General features: G+C 38.2%; 1 protein-coding gene across 1 annotated transcript in view; it reads left to right on the top strand.

The window, feature by feature from the left end:
• Positions 1–22,874, top strand: part of DNAAF6 (dynein axonemal assembly factor 6) — a 41,720-nt gene that overhangs the window by 13,872 nt on the left and 4,974 nt on the right. The window contains exons 4-6 of the mRNA XM_024128173.2: positions 4,038–4,143; positions 7,088–7,184; positions 22,126–22,211. Of these exons, the coding sequence (XP_023983941.1) occupies positions 4,038–4,143; positions 7,088–7,184; positions 22,126–22,211 (289 nt within the window). The remainder of the gene's footprint in view (positions 1–4,037; positions 4,144–7,087; positions 7,185–22,125; positions 22,212–22,874) is intronic.

Genomic DNA, 22,874 nt, shown 5'->3' on the forward strand with positions numbered 1-22,874 from the left:
GCCTTTATTATGTTGAGGAGAGTTCCTCTATGCCTACTTTCTGGAGAGATTTTATCATGAATGGGTGTTGAATTTTGTCAAAAGCTTTTTCTGCATCTATTGAGATAATCATATGGTTTTTATCGTTCAGTTTGTTAGTATACTGCATCACATTGATTGATTTGCATATATTGAAGAATCCTTGCATTCCTGGGATAAAACCCACTTGGTCATGGTTTATGATCCTTTTTTGTTTTTGATTTTGTTTTTGCGGTACGTGGGCCTCTCACTGTTGTGGCCTCTCCCATTGCAGAGCACAGGCTCTGGATACGCAGGCCCAGCGGCCATGGCTCAAGGGCGTAGCCACTCCACGGCATGTGGGTTCCTCCCAGACTGGGGCACAAACCCGTGTCCCCTGCATTGGCAGGCGGACTCTCAACCACTGCCCCACCAGGGAAGCCCTATGATCCTTTTAATGTGCTGCTGGATTCTGTGTGCTAGTATTTTGTTGAGGATTTTTGCATCTATGTTCATCAGTGATATTGGCCTGTAGTTTTCATTCTTTGTGACATCTTTGTCTGGTTTTGGTATCAGGGTGATGGCGGCCTCGTAGAATGAGTTTGGGACTGTTCCTCCCTCTGCTATATTTTGGAAAATTTTGAGAAGGATAGGTGTTAGCTCTCTCTAAATGTTTGATAGAATTCACCCATGAAGCAATCTGATCCTGGGCTTTTGTTTGTTGGAAGATTTTTTTTTTTTTTTTTTTTTTTTTTTTTTTGCGATACGTGGGCCTCTCACTGCTGCAGCCTCTCCTGTTGCGGAGCACAGGCTCTGGACGCACAGGCCCAGCAGCCACGGCCCACGGGCCTAGCCGCTCCGTGGCATGTGGGACCCTCCTGGACCGGGGCATGAACCCGCGTCCCCTGCACCAGCAGGTGGACTCCCAACCACTGCGCCACCAGGGAAGCCCCCTGTTGGAAGTTTTTTAATCACAGTTTCAATTTCAGTGCTTGTGATTGGTCTGTTTATATTTTCTATTTCTTCCTGTTTCAGTCTCAGAAGGTTGTGCTTTTCCAAGAATTTGTCCATTTCTTCCAGGCTGTCCATTTTATTGGCATAGAGCTGCTTGTATTAATCACTCATGATTCTTTGTATTTCTGCAGGGTCAGTTGTTACTTCCCCTTTTTCATTTCTAATTCTGTTGATTTGAGTCTTCTCCCTTTTTTTCTTGATGAGTCTGGATAGTGGTTTATCAATTTTGTTTATCTTCTCAAAGAACCAGCTTTTAGTTTTATTGATCTTTGCTATTGCTTCCTTCATTTCTTTTTCATTTATTTCTGATCTGATGTTTATGATCTCTTTCCTTCTGCTAACTTTGGGATTTTTTGTTCTTCTTTCTCTAATTGCTTTAGGTTTAAGGTTAGGTTGTTTATTTGAGATGTTTCTTGTTTCTTAAGTTAGGATTGTATTGCTATAAACTTCCCTCTTAGAACTGCTTTTGCTGCATCCCATAAGTTTTGGGCCATCGTGTTTTCATTGTCGTTTTTTTCTAGGTATTTTTTGATTTCTTCAGTGATCTCTTAGTTATTTAGTAGTGTATTGTTTAGCCTTCATGTGTTTGTACCTTTTACAGATTTTTCCTGTAATGGATATCTAGTCTCCTGGTGCTGTGGTTGGAAAAGATACTTGATATGATTTCAGTTTTCTTAAATATACCAAGGCTTGATTTGTGACCCAAGATATGGTCTATCCTGGAGAATGTTCCATGAGCACTTGAGAAGAAAGTGTATTCTGTTGTTTTTGGATGGAATGTCCTATAAATATCAATTAAGTCTATCCTGCCCATATGTGTGTCTAATGTGTCTTTTAATGTTTGTGTTTCCTTATTTATTTTCATTTTGGTTGATCTGTCCATTGGTTGACAGTGGGGTTTTAAAGTTCCCTACTATTATTGCGTTACTGTTGATTTCCCCTTTTATGGCTGTTAGCATTTGCCTTATGTATTGAGGTGCTCCTATGTTGGGTGCATAAATATTCACAATTGTTATATCTGCTTCTTGGATTGATCCCTTGATCATTATGTAGTGTCTTTCTTTTTATTCTGTTCTGTGGTAGTTTTTTCCACTATTTGATCTTCCAGGTCACTTTTCCATTCTTCTGCCTCAGTTATTCTGCTATTGATTCCTTCTAGAGAATTTTAAATTTCATTTACTGTGTTGTTCATCATTGTTTGCTCTTTAGTTCTTCTAGGTCCTTGTTAAACATTTCTTGTATTTTCTCCAGTCTATTTCCAAGATTTTGCATCATCTTTACTATCATTACTCTGAATTCTTTTTCAGGTAGATTGCCTATTTCCTCTTCATTTATTTGGTCTGGTGGGTTTTTATTTTGCTCTTTCCTCTGCTGCATATTTCTCGTCTTCTCATTTTGCTTAACTTACCGTGTTTTGGGTCTCCTTTTCACGGGCTGCAGGTTCACAGTTCCCATTGTTTTTGATGTCTGTCCCCAGTGTCTAAGTTTGATTCAATGGGTTGTTTAGGCTTCCTGGTGGAGGGGACTGGGGCCTGTTTTCTGGTGGATGAGGCTGGATCTTGTCTTTCTGGAGGGCAGGAACACATCTGGTGGTGTGTTTTGGGGTGTCTGTGAACTTATTATGATTTTAGGCAGCCTCTCTGCTGATGGGTCGGGTTGTATTCCTGTCTTGCTAGTTGTTTGGCATGGGGTGTCCAGCACTGGAGCTTGCTGGTCGTTGAGTGGAGCTGTGTCTTAGTGTTGAGTTGGAGATCTCTGGGATAGCTCTCGCCGTTTGATATTACGTGGAGCCAGGAGGTCTCTGGTGGTCCAGAACTGGGCTCTCCCACCTCAGAGGCACAGGCCTGACACCCAGCTTGAGCTCCAAGACCCTTTCAGCCACACGGCCAGGTATATGGGGAGTTTCTTGCCTATGGTAAGTCTGAGGTCTTCTGCCAGCATTCAGTAGGTGTTCTGTAGGAGTTGTTCCACATGTCGATGTATTTCTGACATATTTGTGGTGAGGAAGGTGATCTCCACATCTTACTCCTCCGCCATCTTGAAGGTCCTCTGAATGGTTAAACTTTACTGCTACTATTGGAGGGACTCCTGAGGAGGCAGGGGGTGGCTGTGGCTCACTGCGGGGACGAAGACACTGGCAGCGACTGCTCTGGCAAGTACTCATTGGTGTGAGCCCCCTATTTACTTTCAAACATTTAAAGATGACATGTAGAAACCCCAGGCATGTGCTCAGTTGACATAAAGGACAAATGAGAGAGATTTTCTTTAGAGCTCATGTCTATATGAGTAAAATGATGGATTAAAAATGATCATTGTCTCTACTGTTTTCAGTTTCTTTCACTGATAGTATTTTTAAAGAATTATGTCAGGCTTGCATGGAAAAGGTATCAAGGGTCTTTTATATAGTAAAACACAAGGCAAGATAAAATATTTCTATCCAAATCAGATTGATTGCATGTTTGATTTGTTCTTTTATGTAAAAATATTTTACATATGATCCTATTTGTTTCTGAAAAAATGTGTAATATTTCTCTGCATATATGTTGTATATAATATATATTTTAGACACAATATGTTATTTTATGTACTAAATATTTATGTTTTATATGTGTATATACACATATATGTATATATATTTCTGTAGATATAGATATACACACATATACAGAGAGAGAGAGAGAGAGAGAGAGAGAGAGAGACTGGAAAGATGTACACCAGAATGCTATCATTGATCATCTCTGGGTAGTTAGATTGTAGATTATTTTATTTTCTTCTTTTTGCTTATATGTCTTTTCCAAATTTTCTACAATTATTATTACAACTCTTCAATGTATTGGTTGTGTGTTGATTAAAAAATTTAAGTCAATTGTTACGAATTTAGCTTCTCTGACCAAAAAACAAACTAGCGATTACAAATAGAAAATATTTCATTTCAGTGATCCCAAACTTAGTGTGAAGAAGAATAGGAGCAATTTCAAGGGGTAAAATGGGCAAAAGCTTCAGCTTTATCTTCCTTTTCTTCACAGTCATCCCTCAAACAAGTGATGAAAATAGTGAGCACATCTGGGATCCAGAGGAGGTTCCAGAAGGGGCAGAGCACCATGATGTGTGGGATATTAGAGAAACACCAGAGTAAGTCAAATGAAGCCAGGAACATGTTTTTTAGGGTTTAAATTAGATGTGTCATCTGATACCAGTCTGTTTTTGACAAGATTCATAATGTAACTTCTACCACATAAAAGATAAAACTATGGTGACACACAGAAGGCATGTGTAATTGATGATTTTTTTCCTTCTAGAGCAGAAACAAATATTAAGACATAATACCTTTCTTTCAGTTATTATCTAACAAAAAGTGAAAAGTAGTCATTTCCATTATCAATTTATATTTAATACCATTTAGTTGTATAATGTGGAAGTAACAGAGGGTAAAACCAGCCCATTAAATTACAAGCATTCATACAAACTACATTATTATGCAATGTTTTTGTGTCACAGACTTGCTTTTAATTACTCAGTGTTCCACAATTTCAGTAAAAGCCTATGTTCTCCCACCAATTATCAGCTGTTACCTGGACTAATTTACTAGTTATTTTAGGATTATGTTTAGTATATTGTGCAAGCAGGATTAAAGGCTTGCTTTCTAGTCTTTTCAGTAGGAATTATAAATATGAATTTTAGAATTATCATAAAAAGCCTTTCGTACTAATAAGTGAAATCACTCATACTGTTAAGGATTAAAGTGTGTTTACATAAATGATTGAAATTAATGATTAAATACACTAAGCTTTAAATACGTATTTTAAAATAAAATCTTGTTTGAATATTTACAATAGCTTGAAAAACAAAGGCAATATTTATTAAATTATAGTGTGCTTTATAATGTCTTGAAAACTTCTATGGCAAATGATCTGAGAACTCTTCTAATTCTGACTGTAAAACTGTGTCCAATGCTTAAAAAAAAACGATGCTTCTATCTTCTATGTCAGTTCTGAAAATAGAAGCAGTGGGAGACTGCAGATAATTAACTAGAAATAAAGTATCCAGCTTTCAAATAAACAATGTAAAAAAAGAGTAATCCTCATAAAAAAAGAAATCAAAGGGGATTTTAAAACATTTCTGTCTGCATCTTAAGTACGAAGGGAGTGAATCCCAGGTTATGTTTATACAGCGCCCACACCTCCCTATGAAAGGTAAGATTTAAGTCATTCATTTGTCACATAGTTTAATGAATGTCAAACATCCATATGTGGCAAGCTCCAAATCTGAGTAAATTTTTACTTTTCATCCTGATGTTTGATGTTCTGTAGAAAGAATATCCCTCAAAGCTTTAAATGAACAAGAACTCCAGTCAGGATATGAAGAAAATTGCTTTATAAGATTTTTTAATCTCTATTTTCTATCTTATGCAAATACATTTCAAACTGTCCCAATTGGTAAAGAAGAAAATGGGTAAAGAAGGTGAACAGGCAGATCACAAAAGAAGAATCACAAGTTACCAAATAAAAAAATAATAAGGGCCTGAGCTAAGTCACTGGCCTTGGAGAGAAATATGAGGGTCTTTATTTGAGAGATATTTGAAGGAAGATTTGGTATTTGATTAGATATAATGAATGAGAGGAAAGCAGTAGCTAGAGCAAATCCATGTGGGAGTCCTGGGCATATAGATCAATATCTTTCTGTTTTGTTTTAACTTGGCTTCACCTTTGTGAATACCTCGTAGCTGTTACAGTCTATTAAGAAAAAGTGTACTATCTCAAATAGCTATTTACTGTTAGCCCTATTCCAACTCAGAGAAGTCCCTCTTTCATCCTTGGGCATTCCTATTTGCAAGTGGTCAGAAGTTCAATGTCTCCAGATACAATTTTCCAACTGCCTACTATATACATTTGCCTGGATGTCCCAAGGCACCTCACACTCCACACACCCTAAACCAAACTCACCATTTCCCCTTCACCTACATTCCCAATCACAGTTAGTGGCTTCACTGTTCACCAAGTCACCCAAGCGAGTAACCTCAGCATCATCTTTGATGCTTTCCTCTCATTCATTATATCTAGTCAAATACCAAATCTTCCTTCAAATATTTGTAAATGTTTACTTACTTCATTCCATCTAAAAAGATAGGGTAGGGACTTCCCTGGCGGTCCAGTGGTTAAGACTCTGCGCTTCCAGTGCAGCGGGTGTGGGTTCGATCCCTGGTCAGGGAACTAAGATCCCACATGCTGTGCAGTGTGACCAAAATAAATAAATAAATAAAATTAAAATTAAAAAATAAAAAGATATAGTTCATTATGGCTGGGGGTTTCTATAAACCACTCTATCCCTAGGGTCCCAAATTTGGGGGCAAGGAAAGATTTGTGAATTGTCATGTGTGAGGTGAAATACCAGGAAAATCTTTCACTGAACTAAGAATTCTGTAGGACTAGATTCTAAACACTATAGTTGTACCTGTGCTGACTACACTACCAGTGTTTCTACTGTAGAATTTTTGAGGTAGAAAACACAATAGAGATCATTTAGTTCAAACCCACCCCCTCCCATAAATTGTACAAATCCGGAAGCTGAGCACATGAGTTTGTAACTTGACCAAGATCACACAGTTAATGACAGAAAGAGTACTAAACCTGGATTTTCTAACTCTACACTGAGGCTTAAATTTAACAGAGGAAGGTTTCCATCTATCCGTCAAACCCTGGATTATGGGCTCACTATTTTTCTGAGCCATTGTTTTCCAGGAAAGGACCTTCCTTTTTTCTTTTGCTTTTACTCTTATTAGAATCTTATTAGAAGTTCCCTCAATCTATTTTATTTGTATAGCTCTGAAATAGTCAAGCTTTATTTTTAGAAAACAGTATACACAACATAAATCCTGACAGTGTTAGGTATTTTTGACTGAATTTCTAGACTTTTGTTCCCTTATATTCTGCTACATGCCTGAAAAACTGCAAGTACTTTATTTATTTTGTCCTTTTATTTTTTGTAATAGCATGTCCTCATAAGTTTCTAGTTTTCTGCTCTGTGACAGGAAATTGCTCTTTCATTTGAGTCTCTATATCACTGGCTTTTTTTTCAGATATGAAATTGTGTTCAAACAGCAGGTGGGAACTGAAGATATGTTCCTGGGATTTACCAGAAAGGACCCTTCAACTGCATGTTGTGAGGATCTAGTGGTAAGCCTCTCCCCTCTTCCCCATTTTCCATTTGACCATTATAGTTAAATTGACTGTTGTATACATAATACCATAGGCAAGGCTGTAAACCCTTTAAAAATAGTGGTTGCTATGTTTGAGGTACTAAGGGAATAATAGGATAGACAGTTTAAAATTGGTAAACGTGTACAAAATAAACTAAGTTTACACATGTGGATAAGATTTACAAATAAACAGAATCATATGACATAACACACTACTTCTAGTCCTAATAAAACTGCCCAATCTGGACTGAATTTTCTTTCATCCTAGTTCTGTCCCATACATGTCATCTGATTGGTTATTAATTTCTGATGAGTGACAGTCAATCAAAATGAAATATTTCCTTCCCTGAATCTGTCTTATCTCTTATATCTGTATTTCTTTTAATGACTCAGCTTACATTGGGGGATGTAAAAGGGGATTTTTTTTCTTAAATTTTGGATCTGAACTACTGACTTAACACTCTCAAAAGACATCCAAAATGTTACTTGGCTCCCTTATCTGAATGACACTACAGCATGTTGAAGAGCATCCTTTGCCAAGCCACTGTTTCTGTATAATAACAGTAGCGATACCAACAATATCAATAAGACTTCCTTACTGGGCCTAACCAAGAGTGTGGAATGCAACTCACTTTGGCAATATACACTAGTAATTCTAGTGTTTGGTGCTGGGAATTTATTTTTTGAGATCGGGGCTGTGCATCTGTATTTTCCCCTCCCTCTCTTATAATACTCTACAACACAGAGTTCTGAAGTACCCATAGGAGATGCTTAATATTTTTCCTTAAGCAAAAGATAAATGGATTCTCTCTTTTGCATAAACTTCAGGTTTTCTCTTATTAGCAAAATCTGACATTCAATTGGATCACATAACATAATGGGAATAGCGTCTTTAAGGACCTCAGGAGATTTTTCAAACTTAATGAGTTAAGGTTTCAAGTGATCTTGAAGTAATTAGCTCCCAGGGTTTTACCAGTAATATTCAAATTTCTCTCTCTTAAATGACTGTAAGATTATGTTTTTGATGTTTGGTGTTGCGGATTACTCTTAACTCTAAAGAAATTCTAGGCCCTAAATAAATAAAACTGTTGTGAGCCTTTCCATTTCCCTCATGCAGCTTGCTTCCAACATTAACAATAAAGTTATGCTGAATGAAGAATCTTGGAAACTAAATCACACCTCAGAGTAGGAGTACACAATTTATCTAAAACTCGACACGTATGTACAGAAAAAGACTTGATCCCTCCCTCTAATGAGCTTAAAATTGACTGGGGAGACTAAACTAACATAAATGAACTCATTTTATTATTAACAATTAAATTCAGTGTTGACAATTTTAAGTTTGCCAGGAGTTCAGAAGGTTTGGATAAGACATGGACACCTTTGAATGCCAGAAACAGATGAAACATTTGTTGGTGCTATGGCACTTCACCACATGTATAGCATTCTTTTTCTCTTTCTTTTTCTTCATACATTCAATCTTTAAATACTACTACATACCAGGCACTGTCCTAAGTACTAGGGATACAAAGACAAATAAGAAACAGTCAATTACCCTCAAGGAATTTACAGGTAATGAGATGGACTCCTAACAAATCATTGCAGTTCACTACGGCAAGTACATATTTAGAGGCATATACCAGGTACATGGTGACATGAAGCAGAAAGGGCAGAAAGGGATCAACACCAGGTGGATAGGATTTCTCCAGTGGACAGCATTCCAAGAAGGGCATTCCAAACAGAGGTAAGAGCACATGGAAAGGTATCCAGGCATGAAATAGCATGACCTATTTGGGTAAGCATTGAGTGTAACAAGAGTAAAGAATAATTGTGGACTGTGGTGTACGGGAAAGCTGTCTCTCAAAAAAGAAAAAAATAAAAACAGATTTGCAGCTTGAATTTTATCCTATAGGCATATTAATGATGACATCCACTGTCATTGCTTAACCCCGCTGGGAAGACTCCGACTGCAGAGGTTGATGACCTCATCTCAAATATTTCTTGCACAATTTTTAAGCTTATTATTCCTGTTAATAATATGGCATTTTTTCAACTCTGAGACATCATCAAATTGTAGGTGTGCCATTTGTTTAGTTACATAGGAAAAATAGGTATACTACCACATTAAATATACACATTGATTGTGTGATTCATCCCAATAACAGAAACATAAAAATGTGAGGAAAATAGCACCTTAGAATTAGCTAAATATGTTATTTGGGTCCTGGACCTCGTCTCAATGTAACAATCTGACCCAGAGACTTTAAGAAGAAGCCCTCTGCTTAAGCTGAGGAAGGTAATAGGAACACAAACAATCTGTTTAAATACAGGGACTGATTTGGGGTTTAAAAATTTACAAGAACCACCTTTCCTTTACCCTCCCCAGACTCCAAATAAGAAAGCAAGATTTATGAGTCCTAAATCAAAGTGTTGATCCTAAACAAAATTCTGAGTTAAGAATATGTATGTCTTCAGCAAACCTTCCATCTTTTCCTTCTAACCCCAGCCCAGAGAGTTCCATTATCCAGATTATGCTCTACTCCTGAGTTTGTAGTTACCAAGCTTCCCAGGCCTTAATCTATATTTGGGCATTTTATTTTCAAAATAAAAACTGTATATATTTAAAGTGTATAATATGTTGATTTGATATACATATACATAGTGAAATGATTACTACAGTCAAGCTGATTAACATATAATCTCCTCACATACCATTTGTGTGTGTGGGTGTGTGTGGTGATAGCACCTGAAATCTACTCTTAGCAATTTCCCAATATTCAATACAGTATTATTAACTACTGTCATCATGCTGTACATTAATTTTAGAGCTAGAACTAGGCCAGTGGTTTGCAGGTTTGTTTTGTTTTGTTTTTAGCTGCCAACTCTTTTCTTCAAACAAAATTCTGTGAGAAAGCCTAACATATAAAACACATACTACTGCCTTGGTTAAAAGGGTACTATCATCTATGAGACAGCTCCTAGGAGAAAAACTGAGGCTCTTTGGAACACAGTCATGCTTACAATGTCTCTTACACTGATATAAGAGTCTAGAGGGCTTTTCCTCCTAGGTGACATGCATATGTTTTTCCTTAAACTTCATGAGTAGAATGCCTCTGTCTTATTTTATTTTATCTTAAATTATATTTTCTCTTTTATCTTCTATACTCTCCATCCCTCCCCACAAGACTTCTACTATAATGGATTTGATACATATCCTTGAATACATATTTATCATTGTTTTCTGTAATTTTTAAAATTCAACAAATACTTATTGAGCATTTACTACAGGCCAGATGCTTGACATACAGTGTTGAGCAAAATAGATATAAGGTTCTCCTTCTCTCCAGGTGCTTACTGTTAAGAGGTCAAATAGTCCATAAGCAGAAGCACATATTTTCATAGATCCATCCGATAAGGAAACAAGTCCAAAAGGATATAGTTTATTACTTATACAGACGGCATAAGCAAGATCAGCATGGTGTCAGCTCCCCATGTCCCTTTGCCCCACAGGACAACATTGAACTACAGGAGCCAGATGACAGGTGACATGAGTAGTGAGGCACTCTTGCTGAAGACCAACTCTAGACTGCAGCTAAGCTGTTTTACAGCCTGCCTCTATACCCAGGGGAAGGGAGGTGGAAAATCCTATGCCTTGTTGGAACCTCATGGCATCCTCCTGCAGGATAGGGAGCCTCCTGCAAGGTAGAAAGACAGATAAGAAACAGCCTTGAGGCAGCTCCTCACAAGACTGCCTACCTTCTCCTGCTCTAAGAGAATCACAGGATTTTCTGCCAAGACCTAGGGCAGACTGAAGTTGAGCCTTGCCTACGTGGCCTAGGTGAATAGTGCACAGTTGCCAGAATGCCATAGTGGAGCCATTTCCCTATATTTACAGTCCATAAATAAAAGTTTCTATCCTGATTGTCTTCACTTAACATGATATAGTAACAGCGAGCAATTTATATAATGCTTACTATGTGCCAGGCATTTCTCTAAGAACTTTGCACATAGTAACTCATTAATCCCCATGCCAGAACTCTATGAAATAAGGGCTGTTATCCCCATTTTACAAATGAGGTTACTGAAGCACAAGGAAGTTAAATAACTTGCTTAAGGTCACACATTTAAACTCTGGCAGAACTACGATTTGAATCCAGGCAGTTTGAATTTGATAGAAGTGATATGGGTACAAAAAAGAGGAAATCCAAGCAGACTTCACAAAACAGGTGGGATCTGACGACATTTGAAGAACATAATAGTTGGCCAGGGTGGAACAGCTGTCTAAGCAGAGTAAACAGAATGAGCAAAGGCATAGTGCTGTGAAAGTATATGATGTGTTTTCAGAACTATATGTGATGTTCTTGGAGCCCCAGAATGCACTGGTGTGGAGTAATAAAAGATAAAACAGAATACCCAGCTTAGAGGTAGTTGTAAAAGTCTTTGAATATCATACCATATGCCGTGGACTGAATCATGCCCCCCCCCACAATTCATATGTTGAAGCCCTAACTCCCAGTGTGATGGTATTCAGAGATGGAGCCTTTGGGAGGTAATTAGGTTTAGATGAGGTCACATGTATGGGGCCTCATGATGATATTACTGCCCTTATACAAAGAGATACCAGAGCACTTGCCCTGCTTGCTTTCTATCCCTGCCATGTGAGCATGGTGAAAAGGCAGCCATCTACAAGCCAGAAAGAGAGCTCTCGCCAGAAGCCAACCATGCTGGCATGTCTGGCATTCTCAGACTTCCAGTCTATAGTATTTTGTTATGGCAGCCCAAGCAGACTAAGATACCATGAAATTTGGACTTATTTTGTGGGCATTAGAGTTCCTAGACGTTTTAAAGTAAGTGAGTTAAACAAGTAGATGTGTATTTCAGAACAACTCTAGTTGTTGGTGGAGATGGTAAGAGATGAGTGTGAGTTTGGGAGACTGGTGATAGGAAAACCAGTTGATAGACAGTTGCACTAGTTCAGGTAAGAGAAGTAAGAGCCTGGACTATGGCAGTGGGGATAGAGAGGAAAGAATGGTTTCAGTAAACATTTTGGAGGTACAGTTGACCCTTGAACAATGCAGGGGTTAGGGGCGCCTACCCTCCACACAGTCAGAAATCTGCTTCTAACTTTACGGTTGGCCTTCCACATCTGTGGTTCTGCATCCATGGATTCAACCAACTGTAGATGTGTAGTATGTATTTATTGAAAAAAAAAACACATATAAGTGGACCCACACAGTTCAAACCCAGTGTTGTTCAAGGATCCACTGTAGTATCGACAGGATTTAGAAAGTGGTTGAATGTGATATGTAAGGGAGAAACAGGAGTCAGATTTCTAGCTTGAGTGACTAGGTGAATGGTGATGGCATTAATCGAGATATGGGGAGGTAAAGTGGTTTATATCTGGATGGTAGTCTTAGAGATGTTTTTTATTCATATTTGCTCATCTGAATTTCCTATATTTTTTACAACTACTATCTATTACTTTTGGAATGAGAGTAACCAAAGGTGGTTTTGTTTGTGTTTAGGGATCAGGTATGGAATGCAAAAGGGAAAGAAGACAAAGTTCTATAAGAAAAATATTAAGTTCGGGTAATATTGAGTTTTGAAGTGCCTGTAGAAAATCTTGTTGGATGTGTCTAGCAGGCTGTTAGAAATACAAGTCTCTATGGAATTCAAAGACAGAGACTAGAGATGTTGATTTTCAGAGTTGGTGTTTGCTCTCTGCAGGGGTTAGAATATAATACCACAGAGTGCTGGCTTTCATCAGGCTTGGAATGAAGTAGAACTGTTTTTAAGTAACATGTGTATGTTTGGAGAAGGGGAGGAGTTGAGGAGGATACTAGGAAACTTGCAGAAATGGGACTAACCAGGGACAGAATAAATGGCCCTTGGGATGGGCTCAACAATCAGAGACAAAGCTCTAACAGAGACATTGTAAATTCTTGCTCAAGTTCCAGGCTAGGTATTGAAAACTAAGAGACATCGGCTCAATGAAATGAGGTTGGAATTATGACATGGCTTTAGAAATGCAAACAATAATGATGGAGAAGCCAAAAAGCTGTCTTAGAAACAAGGTGGGAAGAATGGGAACCTGCCTACCCCTGAGAAACAGGGATTCCTGAGGTACCTGACCTCTCGGGTGCCAGTTGGGGAGAGTGGAAAAGGAATTTTAGGTATCAAAGACATGTAAAGAGATAGCCTGGCTTCCCCATAGGACTATTTGTGGCAGAAATGGGAATGGGTGCAGCGGGGAAGTAGGTCAGTGGATTTCCATTTTCACCCATGGGTGTTTAACAGCACACTATCTCTAAAATCCAAAAATGAACGGGGCTAGGTTTGTTGATATTCTGCCAAATGGCCCATCATTTGTTCTAGGAGTGGGGACAAACCTGCAGACGGCTTGATACTCTTTTTGAGCTGCCATGGATACATAATATTTTGGTGCTCCTACTATAATGGATTATATTGATAAGGGGACATGTTAATGTGACTAAAAACAAGCCATTAAGCCTCTTTTTATTTTTCATTGTCACCTCCTCACTGGGATATGATCCTTACTCCATCTTTAAACCTCACTGGGAATGGGGTGAGAGTCAGGGATGGCATAGGAGTCAGTCACCATCTGGCAGACACAACCAAGAGTCACATGTTTTATCACACATATTCATCTCAGAAAGAGCTATCAATCATTCTGAGCAAAGTGTCTGGATGTCCTCTGAGAATTCACTTCTTTCTTTAATGGCATGCTTCTCAAATCCCGATTTCTCTCTTAACGTTAAAACAGTCATTTTCATTTACTTCTTATGAATAAATAGATTTGGCTGCTTGATAATGGAGTGGATTCTCTTTCCCATTTAAAATTCTGGAGGATGGACACCTTTTTATGGTAGGCTTTCTGATTATGCTAACCTTACCTGACTGGTTATTTATCAGACTGTGTGTGTCAGGGAGAAGGATATTTCAGCTGTAATACAATTCCTTATTATCAGCTCCAGGCAGCACAGTAAACCTTCAATTAAATTTCTTAGAGTTCTTTCAGTAATATAGATACATTTATAGTTAATATCATAATATTTTTCCATAACGATGGTAGGGGGATGAATACCTCCCTTAAAAGCTAATCTAATTGTATAGACTTAATATATTTCTGATGATGGAATTTATATATATTTAAAATTTTAAATAATACCAAAATTAGTAGAGTTGAAAATAAAAGTCCCCGAAAATGAGAGAGATAGAGATAGGTAGATGCACAGATGGAGACTGAGAAAGACAGAGAGGTAATAGAGAGGGAGTTTGAGATGGACTTAAGGTCATATTACTTGGTAACAAAATCAGTAATTTTACATTCTGGTTATGTCATTTTGAGGAGGTTTCATCAAATATTTTAATTACATGGTCCAGAATCCTTGAACCAGAACTGGCAGAAACTTCTGAATCTATGCAAGCAGATTCACAGGTTGACCATAGAAAACACAAATATTTGAGGGATGGGTAAAGGAAGAGGAACTCAGAAGGATATGCAGAGATGGGGAAAACTATAATAGTATCTCCCGGTGTAGAAAAGTAAAGCAGGATTAGGATGCAGAAGAAATTTTTAGATTCATCAGTTAAGAAGACTTTGGTGATTTTTGGAAGAGAGCAGCTTCAGAGGCATGGTAGGGGCCAACACTGGGTCGCAGAAAGCTGAGAAGTGGATAGGAATTGAGGAAGAGTAGGCAGCAAATATAGATTGTTCTTTGAGAAAGTTTAGCAGTGAAAGGGAGGAGAGAGAGGAGATGGTTTGTTGAAGAGGAGGCCTGGTTTAGGGATTTTTTTTTAGGATAGGAGAGACTTAAGAATGCTTTTCAGTTGATGACAAGAATCCATTCATTTACTCATGTAATATTTATTGACTGCCTACTAGGTGTCACTAGACTTAATGAACAAACCGTAAAGAAGTAGTCATGGTATGGGCCCTTAGGGGACTTACAGAAATGGGTGGAGGCATTTTTGGCTACAGGGTGTTATTGACATTTAGTACTCAGGGGCCAGGGATGCTCTAAATCCTTCAATAAGAGGGACAGTCCTGAAAAATGAAGAGTTGTCCTGGACAAAATTAGAAAAAGAGAGATTGAAGACATGAGAGTGACTACTCAGCAGTATTCCACCCTGTTGATTACTCCTTCCTTCTTGAAACACTTTTTTCTCTTTAATGACCTCACTCTCTCCTGGTTTTCCTCCCAAATCACTGGACATTCCTCATCTTCTTTGGTCCCAGATCACTGGCTCTTCTCCTGCCTGAAGTTCTCTAGGTCTGTGAAAAATACCTATGTCTTTTTTTTTCTCTATTCTCTTTCCATCTAGTCCCATGGCTTTAAATACTATTTACCTCTCTAGTCTTGACCTCTCCCATGAGCTTCAGATTCATATAACCCACCACTTACTTGACATTGCCCACTTGTTTAATAGGCAACTCAAACCTAACATGTCCAAAATAGAACTCTTGTCTTCCTCAAATCTCTTTCTTACTGATCTTCCTCATCTCAGGAGATGGCAACAACATTCACCCAATTGCACAAGCTATAAACTTAAATCATTCATTATTTCTCTTTCCTTTATACCTCATATGCAATTCATCAGCAAGTCTTATTGGCTCTACTTTTAAAATATATTCTAAATCCACCTAATTGTCATTATCACCACAACTACCATCATCTTTCAAACCACCATCAACTCTCACCTGGACCATTATGATTCTCTCTTTTTTTTCTTTTTTTTTTTTTGTGGTGCGCGGGCCTCTCACTGTTGTGGCCTCTCCCACTGCAGAGCACAGGCTCCGGACGCACAGGCCCAGCGGCCATGGCTCACGGGCCCAGCCGCTCCGCGGCATGTGGGATCCTCCCAGACCGGGGCGCAAACCTGGTTCCCCTGCACCGGCAGGCGGACTCTCAACCACTGCGCCACCAGGGAAGCCCTTAAAAAGTGATATATCAGGTCACATCACTTCTTTGCCCAGAACCCCCAATGGCTTCCTATTGCACTTAGAACAAAATCCAAAATCTTTATCTTAATCTATGAGGCTCTATGTGATCTGACCTCTACCTACTTTTTCAGTGTCATCTAATACCACATTTTCTTCCTTTTTCATTATGTTCTAGCCACACTGGCCTTCATTCTGTTCCTTCAGTATGTCAAGTTATTTCCTGATTTCTTGCTGTTCATTCCAGTTGGAATGCTCTTCCCTCAGATAATGATAATTTTTACCTCCTATTTCTTGCCTGTTTTTTTAAAATTAATTTATTTTTGTCTGCGTTGGGTCTTCGTTGCTGTGCGTGGACTTTCTCTAGTTGCAGCGAGCGGGGGCTACTCTTTGTTGCAGTGTGTGGGCTTCTCATTGCAGTGGCTTCAGTTGTGGAGCACGGGCTCTAGGCATGTGGGCTTCAGTAGTTGTGGCATGCGGGCTCAGTAGTTGTGGCGCACGGGCTTAGTTGCTCCACAGCATGTGGGATCTTCCCAGACCAGGGCTAGAACCCATGTCCCCTGCATTAGCAGGCAGATTCTCAACCACTGTGCCAACAGGGAAGGCCTCTTTCCTGTTTAATTGCATGAGTTAGTGCATCCAGAACTACATTAAATAATGGTGGTAAATAATGGTATTATTTCTTATTTCTCCCTTCAGTTAGAATGTTTCCAATGTTTCCTCACCCAGCCCGATATTGAATTTTGGCTTGTGTGTTAAGGAACTATTCATCTATTCTGATTTTATTAAGAGTTCTAAGCAGGAATGGATGATGAATTTGATTAAATGTCTTTTTAAGATTTGTGGAAATCATATGATATTTTTACTTTTGATCTATTGGTAAATTCAATTTCTTAATATTGAAACATCTTTGCATAAATTCACTTATTCATTTACTCAACAAAAATTTATTGAGTACCTATGATGTGCCAGGTACTGTTCTAATATCACTGTACTCACAGAGCATACTTTCTAGTGGGAGAGAGAAATGAACAAAATAAATGCATAAATTTTATTGTACATTGGAAGGTGATTAATGCTGTGAAGGGGGAAAGAACAAGGGGCAGTGATATGGAATACTAGTGTAAGTATTGACTGCAACTTTAAATAGCATGGTCAGGGAAGACCTCACTGAGAAGGCGATATTTGTTCAAAGACCTGAAGGCATCTCACCTCATCAGGAAGTGAGGCTAGGATGGTGGAAATGTTATGTAAGTGGATATTTAAACCACCAATATTTAAGATAGCAGTTAATGGTAGAAATATCAGTAGAGAACAAAGAACTATTCTTAGAGAAATTGGGGTGGGAGGTCTGACCCAGGAATTGGTAGATGGTTGCAACAAGGAGGGTAATTGGTGGTATAGTGTGAAAGACATGAGATTTATTTTAAAAAGCTGGAAGGAAGGGGGCAGGCCCGGTGATATAAGGGGATTGAGAGGAAAAAAAATTGGCACAAATTGAGAAGACTATAAGGGAATCTGTTATCAAGGGAGATCCAGATTTCAGTTAAACTAAGAAAAATTGCAGAGAATATTAAAAGACGCTTATGAAATAAGGGATGTTGTCCTATGTGTTCCAGAAGACCTAATGGAAGGGTTACATGAGTTGGTAAGGGGTAGAAAATGGAAACAAAATAGAAGACCAGATGGTAATTATTAGGTGATAAGGAAGGACTTGGAAATCTGAGGCTTCCTGTATTTTGACACATAGAGATAAAAGTATCATGAATTTAGTTCTGGTAGTCTCAAGACAGACAACGGTGGTGAGGCTGTGTTTGGGGATGAGTGTGGGTAACAACAGAAGTTTGAAGGTCCTGTAGATGAGTGTTCTTACTCCAGAATGAGCTGAGCTTACTCTTGACTCCTGTGAGAGGAGAGGAGTCATGTTACATGATCTTATGAAACAGACATGGCCATATAGTACTGGATGTTTCACCATGGTAATTTTATAGAAAATGTATCCATTAATATTAAAATATATCTGTTGGTTTTGTGTCCTAGTTTTGGAGAACACATACCTCTATATTTTTATTCTCCAGAGGTAAATACTTATACAATTTCAAAGTAGGGGGATCCATCACATTTAAATTTTTTCACTTTCCTATAGATTATCATTGTTCCTGAGAGTTTTTATAAAATATTTATTATGGCTGCAATAAAAAATATCTCACATGCGTTTCCATCGTAAAACAATGGGAAATTAAATCACTGAAGCAATTCAGAATGGGTCCTACCCAAACTTTTTCTGTTAGTCAAAGTTTCCTAATGTTGTTATGTTTCAAATGGAAACTCATATAGTCTTAATTTCTTTGCTAAAAATCAAGTATATTGGAGGTAGTTGCTGAATTTCTGTCAAATGAAAATATTTTTACAATAGCTAGAACCTGTAAAGTAAGACTATCTTCCAAAGTGACAGGCCAAATTTTTCTGTATATCTTAAGCTTCACTAAAATTTCAGTAGGTAGCATAGACTGGTCAAGTTATATATATAAGGTATGTATCACTTATTCTTTTGTTCTGGCATTCAGGAAGTGACAGTTCAGGCGGAAGCCTAAAATGGTTATCTCCAACGAACACTTGCTGTTTGGCCTTCTCATTGCAATTTTCAAACAACTTAAAATATGATCAAAGACACTCATCAGAGGACCTGGGGAGCCTGTATTAATCACTTACAGATTATAGGAATATAATGTCTTTAAGAACCACCTTGTCATATAAATTTAGCATAAGAACAAGACAATAAAGAGGAAATTTAAAACTCAGAATGACAATCTCACATTAATGACCCCACCCCAAAGATTTTGGCATATTAAGCCGGCTCTGTTACAACACATAGAGGAAAATAAATGAATGACAATGAAAAACAATTTGTAAGTCATTTGACCTACATTTACCCATTTCCAGGAAAGCCCCAAAGTGAATTCCTAGAGAGACTAAAGGAGTAGTTTCAACTACTTGCCCGAAGTCAGGCTGAACATGGGAAAAAGGGATCTCACAAACTTTAAATTAGTGGACTCTTTTCCTGTTACTTTTTATTCATAAGGCCGGATGGCAGAAGTGTAAATTGAAGTTAGTGTTGGGTATGGTGGCAGCCAGGCTTTGAGATGGTCCACAATGATTCTCACCTCCTGATATTCATTCCTTTGTGTAGTCCCCGCTCACATCGAATGGGGCTGACCTGTATAACCAATAGGATATTACAGAAATGAAAGTGTATAATTTCTGAGGCTACGTTTTTTAAAACGGCATGGTTTCTGTCTCACACTTTTGGATCATTCACTCTGGGGAGAAGACAGCTGTTGTGTCGTAAGGACACTCAGGGCCCTAAGTCCTATGGAGAAGTCCATGTGGTGAAGAACAGATGTTGCAGGAAGGGGGACCCCTTCCAGGGCCCGAGAGTGGGCTCTTGCCTAACACTCAGAAATGAATTGTCCAAGGAAACACACGTGCTGACAAAGCAAGAGACTTTATTGGGGAGGGGCACCTGGGCGGAGAGCAGCAGGGTAAGGGAACCCAGGAGAACTGCTCTGCCACATGGCTCTCAGCCTCAGGTTTTATGGTAATGGGGTTAGTTTCCGGGTTGTCTTTGGCCAGTCACTTTGACTCAGGGTCCTTCTTGCTGGTGTGTGCATGGCTCAGCCAAGATGGATTCCAGCGAGGAGGATTCTGGGAGGTTGGTAAGACATATGGACTGGCGTCTCCTTTTAACCTTTCCTGAATTCTTTGGTTGGTAGTAGCTTGTTAGTTCCGCATTCCTTACCAGGACCTCCTGTTGTAAGATAACTCATGCAAGTGGTTACTGTCGGGCCTGGCCAGGGCGGGTGGTTTTGGTCAGTGGTTCCCCTAACACTGAGCCCTCTTGCCAACAGCCATGTGAGTGAGCCATCTTGGATGCAGATTCTCTAGCCCCAGTAAAGCCTTCGGATGTCTGTAGCTCAGCCAGTATTTTAACCACAACCTCATGATAGACCCTAACTAAGCCAGAACTACCTAGCTAAGCCACTCCTGAATTCCTAACCTATGAAAAATGTGTAAGATAATAAAAGTTTATTGTTGTTTTGAGCCATTAAATTAAGGGGGGAGGAGGTAGAATTGGTTTTGGTTATACAACAATAGATAACTAATAAACAATAATATGTGACAGAACCAGAATTCAAGCCCAAGTTTGACACCAAAGGTTGAGCTCCCAAAAGGTTGAAAGTTTCCCAATGACATTTTTAGCAATTTTCATTAGTTTACCTATTAAAATAATTTTTCTTTGAAATGAATTCAGTTTGCCTCCTATGTAAACAGAGGAACATCAATCCCTTTGTTTGGTCAGTGACATACTGTATTTACTAATACTGGACAAGTTAGGTCTTGGGTACAGTCAGTTCGAAGTGAATAATAACAATGTCTATTTTCCAGGTATTCAATAAAAGTATTTCTGAAGAAGTTTGATTCATGTTTCAGGAGGAGTTTTTCTGTTGACTCTTCATTGAATCTTCTACTTTATGAGATATTAATGTGTACCATTAAGGAACTTAATTTGTTCCTTCTCCTGTCCCTCCTCTGAAACTATTTTAGTACACAATTTTAATTTCCTCAAGAGGAAAAATTAATGAGTTGTTTCTGAATTACCCTTAGCTAGAGTTGCAAACAATTTTAAGAACCACTTTGAAGTTCTACCCAAAAGCTGTATCTAAATTTCACTTGTCATAATTTTTTTTTCCTTACTCAAATGTCATTTCAACCCTGGGGAAATAATTTTTTACCTTGAAACGAGATAATCATTTCAAACTAAAGAAACAAATATTTGTAATTCTTAGTCCAGGTGAAATGAGTCATCCTGAAACTAAAGAACATCTCAACCTGACTATCAGATCTGAATGTTATTGAAGTAAGAATAGGTCTTTCTTGTCCAGTAGACTGCTCATTTAATTTGAGGTAGGGCCCCTATAACTACCTCTTTGAGAAATGTTCTATTTCTCTCATTAAAAGCATCTCTAATTAAGAAGATTTGAATTTTTAAAATATAAATTAGGAGGTAATTCTTTGTTTAATGAAAATATTAACTAAAGGATATATTTAGATAGTAGGACCTGTAGAGCTCTATTTACAAATGTTTGTTTATATACAGATTTAATAAAGTAAAATATAACTCACAGACATGTATTTATTCACATACTTTATATCACAAAAACACTATTGCCTATTTTAAGCTTCTTATAAGGAATTCCAATTTTTCCCACTACTTATTTGATATGTATTTCCTTTATAACCTGTTGCTTTTATGCTTGCTATTCCAGCTCTGAACTCACCAGATATCCAATATTTCAAGTCTTCTAGCACATAATTGAGATGAGACAGTTTTAAGTGAAATCTTACTAAATTAATAAATAGTCCCATTTTTGTGTAGGGGTCATATTGTTATTTCTCTTTTGTTCTGTTAACAACTTTTCTGGACCCCTAAATTTCTCCAGGAAATGTGTATGGGAGTTTATGCCAGGAGACTACAACATGGCATCACCAACCCACACCCAACATGAGAACTAACCACTTTTTATACAAAGTACCCAGTGATATAAAAGTAGTTGAAGGTCCCCAACTCTAGCAGGTGCACTAGTATGCACACTCAAGCAATGAATGTACAGGCATGTAACCAAAGTGTTTCTATAATAGCTTTGGAGGCAGATAGATCTTAGTCAAATTACAGACAGTTGCCTTGGGTCACTCACTAAACTTTTCTGTATCTTGGTTTCTCCATCTGTAAAATGGGGGTAATAATCACTGCTTCTCAAGATTGTTATGAGGAAAGAGCATAGTCTGGCACATAGTCGGCATTAAATAAATATTCGTTCTCATTCCCCTATATTTTACTGCACTCTTCAAATTAACTGTTCCTCAAGACAATGGTATTTTTCATTTTCTCTTTCAGATTAAAATTAAACTGCCAAATACGAACCTTTCTGAAATTGAAATCAACATTCAGGAAAAGATCCTTGACCTCCGTACTCCTAATAAGTGAGTAAAACTTAGAACTAGAATAATGAATATTATAATATTAATGAATCTTTAGTCAATATCCTTTATAAAAGTGTACGTAATTATTTTGTATCACTCCTAAAGTCTGAAGAAAAGTGAAAAAGTCAATCATTCAGATGTTTGATCTAGGTAATATAAACATATATTTGTAAATACCTAGATTTTTTCCTACTTTACATGCATACATTTGGAGTAGGTTGATACCACCAAGACATAGTCCTTGACATTCAGATACAGTTTGCTTATCTGTCAGGAAAAATAGCTAGAGGTGAAAATCTCTTAAGTTGTAAGTCTTGCATGTGGCTTTCTGGTACAGTGATGGCATGAAAGAAGCAATCTTTAAGCGTATTGGATACTGTGGGGCTCTAAGGTTAAATCTGATTATATTAATCTAAAAATCAACAAAAAGTATTATCAATTGCTTAAAACAAAAATTCTAATGGCTAATTTATCACTAGATCCTCAAGTTGCATGAATACATTTAAAAATAATACAGGGCTTCCCTGGTGGCGCAGTGGTTGCGCGTCCGCCTGCCGATGCAGGGGAACCGGGTTCGTGCCCCGGTCCGGGAAGATCCCACATGCCGCGGAGCGGCTGGGCCCGTGAGCCATGGCCGCTGAGCCTGCGCGTCCGGAGCCTGTG

Source organism: Physeter macrocephalus, chromosome 21 (assembly GCF_002837175.3).
Source record: "Physeter macrocephalus isolate SW-GA chromosome 21, ASM283717v5, whole genome shotgun sequence".
Taxonomy (NCBI): Eukaryota; Metazoa; Chordata; class Mammalia; order Artiodactyla; family Physeteridae; genus Physeter; species Physeter macrocephalus.